The sequence below is a fragment of the Helicoverpa zea genome, chromosome 31 (assembly GCF_022581195.2).
Source record: "Helicoverpa zea isolate HzStark_Cry1AcR chromosome 31, ilHelZeax1.1, whole genome shotgun sequence".
Lineage (NCBI taxonomy): Eukaryota > Metazoa > Arthropoda > Insecta > Lepidoptera > Noctuidae > Helicoverpa > Helicoverpa zea.
The window spans coordinates 585539-601088 of record NC_061482.1 but is presented as its reverse complement, the minus strand read 5'-3'; the positions used below and the strand labels follow the sequence as shown (position 1 = coordinate 601088).

General features: G+C 36.6%; 1 protein-coding gene across 1 annotated transcript in view; it reads right to left on the bottom strand.

The window, feature by feature from the left end:
* LOC124644822 (otoferlin-like) overlaps window positions 1-10971 on the bottom strand; it is a 154704-nt gene extending 143733 nt beyond the window's left edge. The window contains exon 1 of the mRNA XM_047184420.1: window positions 10717-10971. Within this exon, the coding sequence (XP_047040376.1) occupies window positions 10717-10795 (79 nt within the window). The 5' untranslated portion in view covers window positions 10796-10971. The remainder of the gene's footprint in view (window positions 1-10716) is intronic.
* Between the last annotated feature and the right edge of the window lie 4579 nt (window positions 10972-15550).

Below are 15550 nucleotides of genomic sequence, written 5' to 3'. Positions count from 1 at the left end.
ACTATGTCAGCCCAATATGCCGCCACAGCGAGAGAACATATGTAGTATACCTACAATAAATATTATATACATATATTCCTAAAGTCCTATTCACATAGTGGGTCAAGAACCATCTCAAGAACCTATGAGTGGGTTCGATTCCAGGTCCAAGTACCAATGCAATTTTTATAAGTTTGTATGTATTTGGACACGGCGTTTCGTAAGGCACCTTAAGCTGAAAGGTCCCGGCTGTCATTGAACATCCTTGGCAGTCGTTGGTCACCTACCTATTATTGTTCCCTTACGACTAAAACCAGAGAATGCCACTAGTCTGCTATAAAAACAAGTATAATATAACCGTCATAATTAGCTAGTTAACTAATGCATTCAAGGCTTGCATTTACTAAGTATGACATATTTAAACTGAACACGCAAATGACGACAAAGGGTGTACATGTGTACAGTACAATGTACTTTTGAATAAACAAAATGGCGGCTATTTACTGCATTTATATTAAGTTTGTAAAAACTTAAAAAAAATAACCGATTTCGAGCCGAACCGAGCTAAAACCTAAAACTAACAATACTAATACACCAATTCGACCTACTCTTAATACTGTAGGCAGTTCATCTGAAAATTGCAATGTTACATTCCGCGGGAAACCAAGTTACACAACCCCTGAAAGCGCAGAGACTGCGGGTGACTACATTACTGAAAATAAACTGCGGTATATTTTGAAACAAGAAATTACGATGACCATTAAGTCTACTGTGGAAAGTGTTATGTCTGAACATTTAAGGGCTATCAATGAACAAATGGTGGGCTTCCAGGAGGCAATGTCTTTCTTCAACCATTTATATGAGGACCTGAAAACAAAAATAGAAGAAAAAACAACCACTGTTGTTGAGCTACAGAAGGAGAACGCTGAATTGAAGTCATTTGTGAGGGATCTCAATAACAGGTTGTGTTCAGTAGAACAAAATATGCGTGAAAGTAACGTCGAAATTGTTGGCGTTCCTGAATTCAGAAATGAAAACTTAATCAATACAGTCGTGCAATTAGCCAAAACCGTGGACAGTCCCATTAACGACGAAGATGTCCTGCATGTGACTAGAGTTGCAAAAATAAACAAGCAGAGTGATAAACCACGCTCAATTGTTGTAAAACTTCGCAGTCCCCGAAAGCGTGACGTCTTACTCGCTGCTGTCTCCAACTTTAACCGGAAAAATGCCAATGAAAAACTAAGCTCGCAGCACTTGGGACTTGGTGGCCCTAAAGTCCCAGTTTTTGTCGCAGAACACCTGACACCGGCTAACAAATCGTTACATGCAGCTACTCGTAAAAAAACCAAAGAACAAGGTTACAAGTTTATCTGGGTACGCAATGGTAGAATATTTGTACGTAAGGATGAAGTAAGTCAGGCGATTTTAATTCGTAGTACAGACAGCTTGAATTTAATTGTTTAATTAAATAAGATTGTATTAATGAGTGCGGTGGAAATAACAACTGTTAATAATGCTTGACATATACTATCAGAATATCCGTGGTATTCGGACTAAGACTAATGATATTTACAACAATATATCTCTGTTTAACTACCCTATCATTGCCTTTACCGAAACTTGGCTAAACGATAATATATGTAATCGAGAAATTTTTGATTCTAGATACATAGTCTATAGAAGGGATCGCTGTTTGTCGAGGGGATCAAAAAAGGACGGTGGAGGAGTGTTGGTGGCAGTATCGCGTAATATTCCATCTGCTCGAGTCGAATCTTGGGAAAGCGATTGTGAAGACATATGGGTCACACTACAAATTAAATGTGGTAATCTAGTCAAACGAATTGCTTTATGCGTCGTCTACTTACCTCCACCTGTCCGATTGGAATCACTTAGCAAATTCCTCGATAATACGTCTAATGTTATGAACCATGTTAGTGACATAATTATCATGGGCGATTTAAACTTAAGTTTTATCAAGTGGACCAAAGAGTCCTTTAATTATCTAATCCCGTCAAATTATAATTCTACAATAGGTTATTCTTTTATAGATTTCATCACAGAAAACGATTTAAAACAAGTAAATGCCATAAGTAATGTAGACGGTAATTTTTTAGATATAATTCTGACAAATATACCGGACAGTACTGTAGTGATGCCTTCTAGTCTAGTCACTAAAGTGGATCTAAAACATCCTCCCCTTCTTCTTAATCTCACTTCACATGTTTCGCAAAGTTACTTGGAATCAAATCCTAGATGCGACTTTAACTTTTTTAAAGCCGACTATAAAAAAATAATAACAAAACTAAAAAGTATTAACTGGAACATTGCGTTCTTAGAATCTGTAACTGTGAATGATATGCTATCTACCTTTTACCAACTGTTAAGAGATATTATTGCACAGTATGTACCTAAACGAAGGGCAAGGTTGTCTGAGTTTCCACCCTGGTTTGACACTGCACTTAGAAAGCTTCTCTCAGAAAAGAATTCTAAGAGACTTAAGTACATGAAATCCAAAAACCCTCGTGATAAGCTTGAGTACGAAATTCTGCGAAACCGTTGCCAGAAACAATTGAAGGCATGTTATAATAAGTATATCACCCGAGTAGAAGATAACATTGTTAAAAACCCCAAACTTTTATGGAATTATGTAAACAGTAAGCGCAAGGGAGATCTATCACTACCTGGAATTATGCATTCTGACGAGCTAACTGAGGATAATGGTCTTGGTATAGCAAATCTCTTTGCAAGTCATTTCTCATCCGTTTACAGCTGTTCCTGTTCTAATCCAACATTACATTGTGTCATAAATTCATCATCAAGTAGTTCTTTTGGCCGTATTAGATTCACAGAAAGAGAAGTTCTAAATAAAATCAAAAGATTGGATACTCTGAAGGGCGCGGGTCCGGATATGATACCTCCTTTATTTGTCAAACGTTGTGGACAATATCTTGCTTTACCGCTCTGCCTAATCCTCAATCGTTCTTTTGAGGATGGCGTCTTTCCGGATGAATGGAAAAAAGCTCGAATCGTACCTGTCTTTAAAAAAGGAGATCAGAATAATGTAAAGAATTACCGTCCTATTTCCATTCTGTCTTGTTTTTCAAAATTGTGTGAGTCCCTACTATGTCCTATCATTACAAAATACATGAATAGTATCATCACAACTGCACAACATGGCTTTATAACCGGCCGCTCCGTTCAAACCAACCTTGTGTCTTTTGTGTCGGATCTGTCTGTGGCTGTTGACAACGGGAAACAAATTGATGCTATATACACAGACTTTTCTAGTGCTTTTGACAAAGTCAGTCATCCCCTTTTGCTGAGCAAACTTGAATCCCTTGGCATACACGGAAGTCTTTTAAATTGGTTTCAATCCTACCTATTCCAAAGACCACAAACAGTATCAGTAAAGGGGTATGACTCAGAAATATACTTTGCCAGGTCTGGCGTGCCGCAGGGCTCTCATCTCGGACCCACTTTATTCACTGTTTTTATCAATGATATCACAAATCAAATTAAACACTCAAAATTGTCCCTATACGCAGATGATCTAAAGATATATCGAGAAGTAAATTCTACATCCGATGTTGATCTTATTCAAAAAGACCTTGACCGAATTCGAGACTGGTGTCAAAAAAATTCAATGACTCTCAACGCATCTAAATGTTACCACATCAAGTACACAAAAAGAAGAGCTCCTATACACTCGAATTACAATATTGACGGAACAATATTGCAAGAAGTCAATGAAATTAGAGATCTGGGTGTTATTATAGACAGTAAATTAACCTTTTCCTCACATATTAACGCGGCAGCAAAAAAAGGAGCTCGGATGTTAGGATTCATAAAAAGAAATACCAAAGAGTTTCGTCTTATACGGACAAAAAAAATATTATATTATAGTCTTGTACAAAGTCATCTGGAATTTGCTTCTGAAGTGTGGAGTCCCATATATGCTGTGCAATCTCAGAGGATTGAGAGTATCCAACGAGCGTTTACCAGACATCTGGCGTATATCTCGTCCGGAATTTCACATAGGGTCCCATACTATCAAAGACTAAATTTCTTTAAAATGAATACTCTCCATAATCGTCGCAAAATTCATGACATTCAATTCTTACACAAACTCATTAATGGAAAGACAGATTGTAGCGAATTAGTTCATCACATTAAACTTGCTGTTCCCACCAGAATACCGCGATACCCAATCACCAAACCATTCCACATTCCATTTTACAGAACCAATGTTGGTAAACGCTCGCCTATGGCACGAATTTGCAGTGAATATAACTCTTTGTGCGGGAGCTCGGACAATATTGACATTTTCCATGATCCCTATAATAAATTTAAGCGCAATGTAAATGCCTCTTATAAATTAAATTTTGCACAAAATTGACCAATTTGAATAGTACCTTGTCATTTGCCTCTATCGATTCTTCTTCTTTTTTTTTATTATTATTTTTGTTATGCATAGTTTGGTTTAGTTTAATTTAAGTTATTTTTAATTTGAATGTTGTGCGCACCTGTAATTAACATATTTACGCAGGACTTATTACAATTATAAACTTATATATGTGAAAGTATTTGTAAATAAGTTGTTGGTGTGCCTAAATAAATAAATAAATAAATAAAACCTTTGCTAAGTTTAAAAATCAGGTTCAACCAAACTTGATAATCACGCAAAAACATACACATAGGTACGGGTTAAACTGAAAACCGCCTATTTTCGAAATCGGTAAAAATGTGGTAATATTTTCATCCTCAATGTCAAACAATCCTTTATGTCCTACCAATAAATTGAAGTCGATTGTGATCCAATGTGGCTACCAACTAATCAAAAAAAAACTGAGAAATATTTTTCACGAAGAAAAACTAAGAAAATGGTTAGTCTGAAACTGAAAGTGTCTTACTACCTATTTCAATTTCAATATTTTACTTTACCTAAAAGTAAGCTTAACTTTTACATGTTCAGAAAGGTAAGAAAAACAAATAAATATTCAGAATCCCAATAGAAATGCCATTTCCCAGTACTTATTTTTGTAAAAGGCTCAATAATCTTTGGACCATATTGATGGGATTACTCGAAATGCACTAATGCAAAGCCAGAGTACTAAATGGTACCGTAATACGTAAATGCAGGGATTTCGTGAAAGCATACAGAATTTCTGCCCAATAGTAGATACAGACGATGGATGGTTTTAAAGGATTAAGCTATTTGTGGGGGATAGGAAAGCAAAAAATGCATGCGGTTGGTTTAATGGGTTCGTTAATAATTCTTACTTGCTTTTTAACGAGCTAGCTACCTTATCCCTACTACCTCTACTATTATTATAAATGCGAAAGTAACTCTGTCTGTCTGTTACCATTTCGCGTCTAAACCACTGAACTTATTTTAATAAAATTTGGTACAGAGATAGAGTTGACCTTGAGAAAGAACATAGGATAGTTTTTGTCCCGGACTTCTGAAGAGATCTCTTGGAAACGCGATGTAACCGAAATCGACGCGGGCGAAGCCGCGGGCGGAAGCTAGTAATCCTTATAATATAATCACATTGATTAACTCCAACTGTACATTTATCTAATACAAGTTGTTTTTCCATGGTTTCATCCGTATCCCGTGGGAACTACTGCCCGTTACGGAATAAAATATAGCCTATGTTACTGGGAAAGCTCTTCAATAGTGAAAGAATTTTTCAAATCGGTACCTTAGTTTCAGCCTTTAGCCTTTAATGACAAGCAAAACAATCAAAGAACTGTTTCCTCTTTATTTATATTAGAATAAAAAGCCATCGTTTTTTAAAACCTCACCGTCAGAATGCTTCACATCTAAATAATAAGCATTTTTGTATGTGGTCGGTCTTGCTCAGCACAAGAAGAATTTAATTGCACATGAGCGACCATCCCACAAGTATTTTTATTAGCTGAGGGTTTTTGATATTTAAATAGTGTTCGTACGTATAGTTTCAAAACTAAGCTCGGATCCGGAGCCTCATTCCAGTTGTAGTAATTTAAATTATCGAGGATAACAATGGATATTATTTATGTACAGAAATAGATAATGATGAATTTATTGATGCAGAAATGGGGAAAACATAGGTACCTATTATAATTTTTATTTTATATAGACCTACTACAGGTTCTTAAGAAACGTCAATACCTAGGAACACTATTACACAGATTAAGTCTAAACGAACTATCGGCCGACTAAAAGTTGGCAGTGTGTTACTGTTATTTTATTGTGATGAAGATTTCTTTGTTCTGACAAAGTCGCTAGCTGTGGCTGCTACACTTAATGAATAAATATGCTTCATTGTACTATTTTCTTCATAAATTAAAATACAAGCTGTTGATTTGCATCCGTGCCATATTCAAGGAGGTAATTATGCTAATGATTCTCGACCCAAATCAATAAAAAAATTGGTACGTAATTTTTTTTCTTTAATTTTTTTTCGGATTTCCGTAAATGTCATCTAGCCTTATTTAAACTCTGCGCGTATGTTACTGGCGTTAAAACCGTGCTGCACCCTCACAGAAACGCAAACACAAAGCATACGCAACGATCACTCATAAATTTCATTCATAAAATTGGATTACTTCGGAAATACCACAACATTACAATGACAAAAAAAGCAGTGCATATTAGTTATTTCCCATCTACTGTAATTCCAATCGATTATTTACGTATTGTATGTCCTCCTCCTGAACTATGGCACAAATGCAAATCAACACCTTGTATTTACCCAATGTAGAAAATACTTAGATGTAATATAGGATATTAGGTACAGAACCAGCCTCTCGAGTATGAGGGTGTGGGTTCGATTCCAGGTCAGGCAAGTACCAATGAAACTTTTCTAAGTTTGTATGTACTTTCTAAGTATATCTTAGACACCAATGGCTGATAAAAAAAGTGAAGGAAAACATCTTGAGGAAACCTGGACTATATAGTCTAAAATCACCAACCCGCATTGAGCAAGCGTGGTGATTAATGCTCAATCCTTCTCCGTGTGAGAGGAGGCCTGTGCCCAGCAGTGGGACGATAAAAAGGCTGTAACAGACAGGTACATTACAGAGAAATTGTTGAACTTTCAGAAAATGTTATAAGAATGGAAAATAGAATTAGTTTTTCGATAGAAACTCGTTCTAGCAGCAACGGGCAACCTGCTATGTATTTTGCATAGATAACCTGCAGACCAAGTGTAACTTGCATTTGTGTTTACAAAATTGTATACAATATCTTGTAAGACAGCTTTTAGCCTACGGCGGGCGTTGCCTGGCTTAGTGGTATATTGCTCAGGGATAATCTAGCTTTCTATTAACAGATGTTCTCAATATTCTATGTTTTGTTTGCTTACTAGGTATTTTGAAATTACATGTATCTCTAGTAACCAAAGCAATACATAGTTCGGGTATTGGGAATGGGCGTGAGTAGCCTTGACGCTACTGTTGAACTTATTATAATTTAAAAAGATAAATTAGAACTTTTGTTTTTATCAGCAATTTTAATTTTTCATTTATTAAAAAGATTATGTCCTGAAATAGAGATTATAACTTTAAATTTTAAAGAAACTAAATTGAAACAGTGTAGAATTGACTGAAATGCTCTGTAACATTTTTTATATTTCCCAACAAACATTACCCAACCTTTCTATCCCTTCTATATATTTGCAACTGGGTTTAGTATTTTCCTGGATTAGCGCGTTCAAGCGAATAAACAAAAACTCTTCTGCTTATTACCATACTTTTTTGTAATATTAGGAACAATAGTAAATTATTTATACGAACAAGTATTTTTAAAAGAAATAATTTGATCAAAATAACAACTCAGTGGTTTCAGCCGCGGGAAAACTGCGTCCTATTAGCGAATAAAATATAGTCTGTTGATATTTCTCTGTTACTGTTTATCTGTTACTGTTACAGCCTTTTTTTCGTCCCACTGCTGGGCACAGGCCTCCTCTCACACGGAGAAGGATTCCGTACATTACGGATTTCCAAATCACGAATGCAATTTCAATATTTCTTGCTCTATTTTTACTAAAACTACTCGTCGTTCAAAAGTTTTCAATTTGAACTCGTCGTGAAAAAACTTTTAAAAGCTTTTTGTGTCTGTAATTAGTAGTTAAGTATAATGTTAATTAGTTTTTAAGTATTAAGTACAATGTAAAATAAGGTGGAATACAGCTATATGCTTTGAATCGTGATGTTGCAAAATAGGACATATTAATCTGGTTTCTCCTTCGTGTTACTGCCTAGCCTTTTCTATTTCTATTCTATTTATTCTTTATTGCACACTTAACAATAAATATAAAAAGAATAAAGACAGTTTATGTACAATGGCGAGCTTAACCCAGAATTGGGTTCTCTTACAGCCAATCTTAAAGCCATAGAGAGATTTCATAGTGGTAGGGTAGATTAAAAAATGTTCTCAAAAATGTTGGGGTCGGATTCCATTCTGACCACATACAGCTGACTGTACATGTAGCGAATGCCTATCTGACTTCCTCAACCCAGTTACTCGGGCAACCTCTTCGTAAGACTAATTGTCAAACTTTCTGACTTCTGACAACCCGTTACGACTGCTAAAGGTGTTCAAATGACAGCCGGGACCTACTAGTTTATCGTGCCTTCAGAATCATGGAAGAACTCGTTATGACAAGATGGTCACCCATCCACGGACCGACCGCTCCAAGCGTTGCTTAACCTTATGATCGATTGATTCAGCTTTGCGTTAGTGACAAGATATCTACAGGTGACTATTTTGTTGTAAAACAAAGGTGAAGAAAACGTTTTTCAGTCAACAAGTTAAAACACTGAGTCTTTGTTACCGTACAGTCGAATATAAACATTGTAACTGTAGGATCTCATTTACATTTCAATATTATTTTAAAATATTTATTTTCTTCAATTTGCATATTTAATGCCTGAATAGTTAATAGTAGAACCTTCTTATTAGAATATCCTTCATCTTTTGTTGTCTATTTTTCTATGAAATATGTTTCGAAAAAGATACAAGTCCTTTACGCGTTGTGCGAGATGGAAGAAGAAAAGAAATTGTGAGTAATTTACATTCGCCTGTACCTATATTTGGGCGTTATACTTATATCTATTATTAAGATCAGTAATATGATGCTTATTTTTCCCTCAGGGGTAGGCTGAGAATACTACTTAGTATTCTTCATCGTATAAACTATTACTAACTAGCAAAAACTGGTTTCGAACCCTGATTTCTTCCTTCAGCTCCCTGTCTATACAAATTGGATAAATATAATTGCTGGCTAATGACAGCATCTATATTAAATAGTTACACCATCATCTCTTTCTATCTATTTTTCAACTATTTAAGCCCATGGGACTTCAAGAGAACTGCTTTTGTTACTTTTGCTCAATATTTTCGAAAATTGCGTATTTTCAGTGTGTATTTTAGAGCTTTATTAGCGCCCCAATTTGAGAGACAGTTAGACCACGTCGTTATTTCCTTCACCCGCCTAATATATTCTTACAAAAACGCGGGGAAAGTCAGCAAAAAGTAGACAGAAATATGACGAATGTTTTGACATAAAAAGTACAGACCTATGTATTTAGTTTTGTCATATGTTGGCACCCGAAACATTTTCATAAGGGCGAGGCTTATCCAGGTGTATATTTATTCAGTAGCGTAAGTTCGATCATTAGTTTTTGCCGAAAACAAAGCGGCGTGACGGGAATGTCTTATATGGTCGCAGCTTAGGACCGTTCCCTATAATCTATCTATTGTTTTGACTACTAGAGATAGTTTGTTATAACTTTTTTGGAGCTAAAGACAAAGTTCTATAATATAAGTAAGCAAATAAAGAGAAATAATAGACGAACGGCCGTTACTCTTTTGTTTTATATCTTTTATCATTTAATATGGTACATAATATACCTTTATTTAATTATTTATCTGTCTGCAAATACTACATCAATATATGGCCGTTGTACAGGTTCAAATCACCATTCTAGACAATGAGTAATTACTCAGAAATCCCCAGAGGTAAATTCATTTGCATTAAACACATTTACGTGTTGATTATTTAATTATTGTTGTAAACTCCTGTAGGTAATCGTTATTTGTTTGACTATACCTTTACAATCCTTGAGCCTACGCAAAGAACTGCCGAGAGATCTCCGTAAATATAAAAGGGGTAGTCGAAGGTAGATCTGAATACTTTTGTGTTAAAGTTCTAGTACATAACCAGTCCGTATATTCATATAATGACTACGTACTTCTCAGATCTGAGAAAAAAGACTAGAGTTTTTAGATATTTTCTCATATTTTTTTTTCTTATCTGCTAAATACCAAAATTAATATTATCTTAGTAACTAAATGGTAGCGGAATCAGCGGCTTCACTAATTACGTCTATTGAAACGCGACCCGATTATGAAAACAAAGAATTGGCGCAATTCCTGTGGCCTTTCAACAAAACAGCGGCGACCTTCAGCCGTTTCATGTTGCTGTACCTACTTCTAAAGTATTTAGCTTTTGTTACTGATTGCATTACCATAATTAAAAACGATGAATTATAAACGATGCTTATATCAAAAATAGGTTAATGAAATAGAGCGAAGGCAAAAATAATAAACCAAGATTACAAAATAATATTTATTGACTAAAAAAAGTACAAAGACAAAATACAAGAAACAATTAAAACATCACAAAATAAAAAACAGTCAAAGTAAAAAAAAATAACAGAACTCATCGTGAAGACATAACTTACCTCGAAAGTCGAGGCGTGCGAACTTCTCGTTCTTACACTTTAGCACTTTAAACCGGTTAAGCTTAACGACGAGCGCCATGGTTGCGTATTTAATAAATCACTGCACGACTCATACGGACCCTGCCACAAAATTACTTCCCTGGGCCATTCATTTTGAATGACCCGGCGGCGGTTGGGAAAGTAACCATCCAACAAGAAGTTTTCCGCGGCGGGTAGGCGAGGGAGCAAGCGACTGGCTCGGGCCGTGGTCGCCGACAGAATGAGAAGGAAGCTCGCGAAGGGAGAACATCCAGCCAGCTCCACCTTGCCGCCCCCCGCCCCCCGCCGGGCCCAGCACTCTTCGGCCCGCATCGTATTTCAATAAGCTGTAACAGCCTGTAACACAGGTGCTGGTACCGATACGTTTTTACAGCTAAAATGTTAAATATTTATAAGCATACCATATTATTTACTATGTATCCCCGTGGATGATATATAGGTGACATGGCACGAATAACAATGCCGGCTCTTGTTTGCAATAAAACGTTCTCTAAGGGCTGCTGAAGATGTCACGTTTTTTAATGGAGGAACATGACTAATTGTTCCAGTGTATTTGTTATGGACCAAGTGATAAATTGGGCAGTATACATAATGCCCAGTCATTATGAAAAATGCCCAATATGAGAGTGCTATTTGATAATAATTATTTAAATAATCAAATTGACCGGGCACTATACATATTGCCCGTGACCTTTTGGGCAAAGTAATACAAACATATCTAATTTCAATTTTTTTTATGGTTATTGCCATTTAATTTAAAATAAACTAAGTATCAAACGCTATGCTAGGACAAGAGCCCAATTAGGCAGGTCCAACTTCGAGAAAGAGGTCAACCGCCGAATCCAACTCGGATGGACAGAGTTCGGGAAACTACGCAATGTCTTTTCGTCCGACATGAGGTATGTGCCTCAAGACGAAAGTCTTCAACCAATGTGTGCTAGTGATGACTTACGGCACCGAAACGTGGTCTCTCACTATCGGTCTCATCTCAAAGCTCAAAGTCGCTCAACGAGCTATGGAGAGGGCTATGCTCGGTGTTTCTCTACGTGATCGAATCCGAAATGAGGAGATCCGTAGACGAACTAAAGTCACCGATATAGCCCACCGGATTAGCAAGTTGAAGTGGCAATGGGCTGGCCATATTGCTCGCAGAGCGGATTGCCGTTGGGGTCGTAAAGTGCTGGAGTGGAGACCACGGACTAGCAAGCGCAGCATAGGACGTCCACTAACAAGGTGGACAGACGACCTTATAAAGGTCGCCGGAAGACGCTGGATGCAGGTCACCCCCAACAGGTATCTGTGGAGATCTAAGGGGGAGGCCTATGTTCAACAGTGGACGTCCTATGCCCGAGATGATGAAATATCAAACCACTTAAATAATCAGCCTCATGATTTGGATTAATTATAAAGGACTTCGGCCTTAATTTACTAGTTTTTGCATTTTAAAGTTAAGGAAAGTCATTAAAAATATAACAAAAAATATTATTAAAAAACTAAAATTTTACAACAAATCTTATATGATGCCCACCGATATCGGGCACAGGGTCCAAGGTACCGGTGGTTAGGGTCCCAGAGACAGAAACCTCCTCACAATACGCGCCGTATCAAGGAGTACTGCCTTCTGAATCAATCCCTTGATCCAGCCGCCCAACGAAAGCCTCCTGAGGTGTTGGTCGAGGCTCTTGGCTTTTAGACCATTGGTCGTAATGACAATCGGCACAATAACAGCCGTGTCGACATCCCACATGGCGACAACCTCGTGCGCTAAGTCAAGACATTTTATTTGTTATAGAAATAAAATATATATAAATTACTTATTATTACAAAACAAAATAAACTAAAGTTTAAGCAATTACCTCCCCACTCAGAGACATTTAATGGTTACTTAAGCCATTCTTTAGTGAAGGATTTGTAAAGTAATCATTAAATGTCTCTGAGTGGGGAGGTTAGACTTATTATTTGGCATAATTAACATCTTCTCTTAATAAAAGTCAAATGAAAATATCACCGCGTAAAATATAGCTTTTTTATCAAATTGCCCAACTGTGACATACGGCTGATAATAAACGTATTAGTAATGCGGCTGACGTAGCCATGGCATTTAATGAGTTCTTTGCTAGCATACCTTTAACTACGACTCGCTCCTTGAGTTCTTCTGCTACGGACGCTGAGAATCTCCTGCATAATAGTGTCCCTAAGTGTGACGCTATTTTTAGTTTTGAGCAAATAACGCCAATTGATGTTATTAATGTTTTTAATTCGCTGAGCTTAAAAAACAGTGGTGACTATTGGGGTATTTCCATTAAACTATTAAAGAATATTATCGACATTGTTGCCCCCTATCTTGCTATCACATTTAATAAATGTATTGAAACCGGAGTTTTTCCCGACCTAATGAAACTAAGTAAAGTCATTCCTTTATTTAAATCAGGCGATAAGAAGGATGTAAATAATTTTAGACCCATATCCATCTTACCCGCTTTTAGTAAAATATTCGAAAAATTAGTACTCAAGCAGTTACAAAGATATTTCAATGTTAATAGCCTCCTTCATAGTGAACAATATGGCTTTACAAAAGGTCGTTCGACAACAGATGCTGGTGTAGCTCTTTTAAAACACATTTTTAATGCGTGGGAAAACTCTCAGAATGCCATTGGAGTATTCTGTGATCTCTCCAAAGCATTCGATTGTGTGCACCACGATACGCTTCTACGTAAATTACGTTACTACGGAGTCCAAAATGAAGCTCTTAGCGTAATAGAATCCTATTTAAATAACAGAGTGCAATGCGTAGATGTCAATGGCGTCAAATCATCAGGTTTATCAGTCCAATTAGGTGTGCCACAGGGCTCAATATTAGGTCCGTTCTTATTCCTGGTATATATTAATGATCTACCATACCATCTGAAGAATATCTGTGACGTTGTACTGTTTGCAGATGACACTTCACTTATTTTTAAAGTCGACAGAAATAGGGATCACTTTAACGACGTAAACAGTGCACTTTCGTTGGTTACACACTGGTTTAGTACTAATAACTTGGTCTTAAATGCGAAGAAAACAAAATGCCTTAAATTTACTCTACCGAACGTGAAAAACCTAGGCCCGAATATTATATTAAGTAACGAGGTTCTAGAAACTGTCAAATCCACAGTATTTCTTGGTATATCAGTCGATAGCAGACTTCAGTGGGGCTCGCATATAGCTGGCCTCGCGGGAAGGCTTAGCTCAGCTGCGTACGCCGTCAGAAAAGTAAGACAATTCACTGACGTAGAAACAGCTCGAGTAGTCTATTTTAGCTACTTTCACAGCGTTATGTCCTACGGTATTCTTCTGTGGGGCAAAGCTGCTGATATTCAAAACATATTTGTATTACAAAAACGAGCTGTTCGTGCGATATACCGGTTAGGTAGTAGACACTCGCTAAGAGAGCTCTTTAAAGAAATAGGCATTCTTACTGTGGCATCACAATTTATCTTTGCCAATATACTTTACATTAGGCAAAATATTCATTTGTACACCAAAAAAAGCGATGTTCACAGTATTAACACTAGAAACAAGCACAAACTGTGTGTACCCACTCACAGACTTCATAAGGTTCATGGATCATTTTTGGGGCTCGGTATTCGCTTTTATAATAAACTACCTCTAACTTTACTACAATTACCGTTTAACGCATTTAAATTACAAGTAAAGTCAATTCTTTCAAAGAAGGCTTACTATAGCATTAATGACTATTTAAATGATAAGAATAGTTGGTCGCTAAGTTGAACGCGAGGCAGCTCATTCTTGTTATCACTTTAACTAAATTATTAACTTATTATTATTGTTTACATTAATTGACATTACTTCGGACATTAATTCTGAATTATAATTGAGTTTATTTTTATTTACTTAGGGAAGTTTTGTTAAACTTTGCTTACCATTGTTTCTTTATGGCTTGCTAGTGACTGCAGCATTTCTTACATGTTCTACTTTTGTTGAATAGCAGCAAGCACGTCATGCTCCCTTAGACGGTATGGCCAGCGGTAGCGTTGGGGGTCGGGTTGTCCCCTTCCCTCAAAAATGTGCGAAGGGGGCGATGGCTGATCCTCGCGTTATACTCGTGAACGGGTGCTGCTGGCGGTACCAGGTCGTGTTGATGGCTATTGACACTTTATCAATTTTAGTATGATTTTCTATTAGCTTTTTTTTTTTGAAGAAAATAATAATACTGTAGTCCTAGCAGGTACACCTTGTTTGTGTTGTACAGCTACAACGTAAACATCTATGCGCATGTAGGTGGGCACGCTGATTCTATGCTTATATTAAAATACATTTTTATTTTATTAACAGGAGGCTTTAGATACACTTAGGGCTGATTTTTCAATCGCCAGATAACTGTTATCTGAGGAATAAGTTTGACGTTTTGACAGCTTTTGTATAGAAAATATGTCAAACCGCCATATTTATTCCTCAGATAGAAGTAAACTGATGATTGAAAAATCAGCCCTTAATGGACTATAAGAAATGCTTGAGTACTTAGTCTTTATAGGTGTAAATCTGTGTGCTAGCCTACTTGTGTTCAGTTTGTTTTTTTTTTTTTTTTTTCCTTTTTTAATTTTATATAATAGTTATCATGTGATAATGATATTTTTATGACTTTTTGACTTGTTTTGTATACATTCTGGTTCTTCAAACCTTACAGACAGACATGTGTTGCTGGGGAGTTTGTTGCGCCACTTCTTCTTCCCAGCAAAAACACATAGGAAGTGGTGAAGGGCGGGCGTTTTTGGGGGCTGTCTTTTGTTTTTGA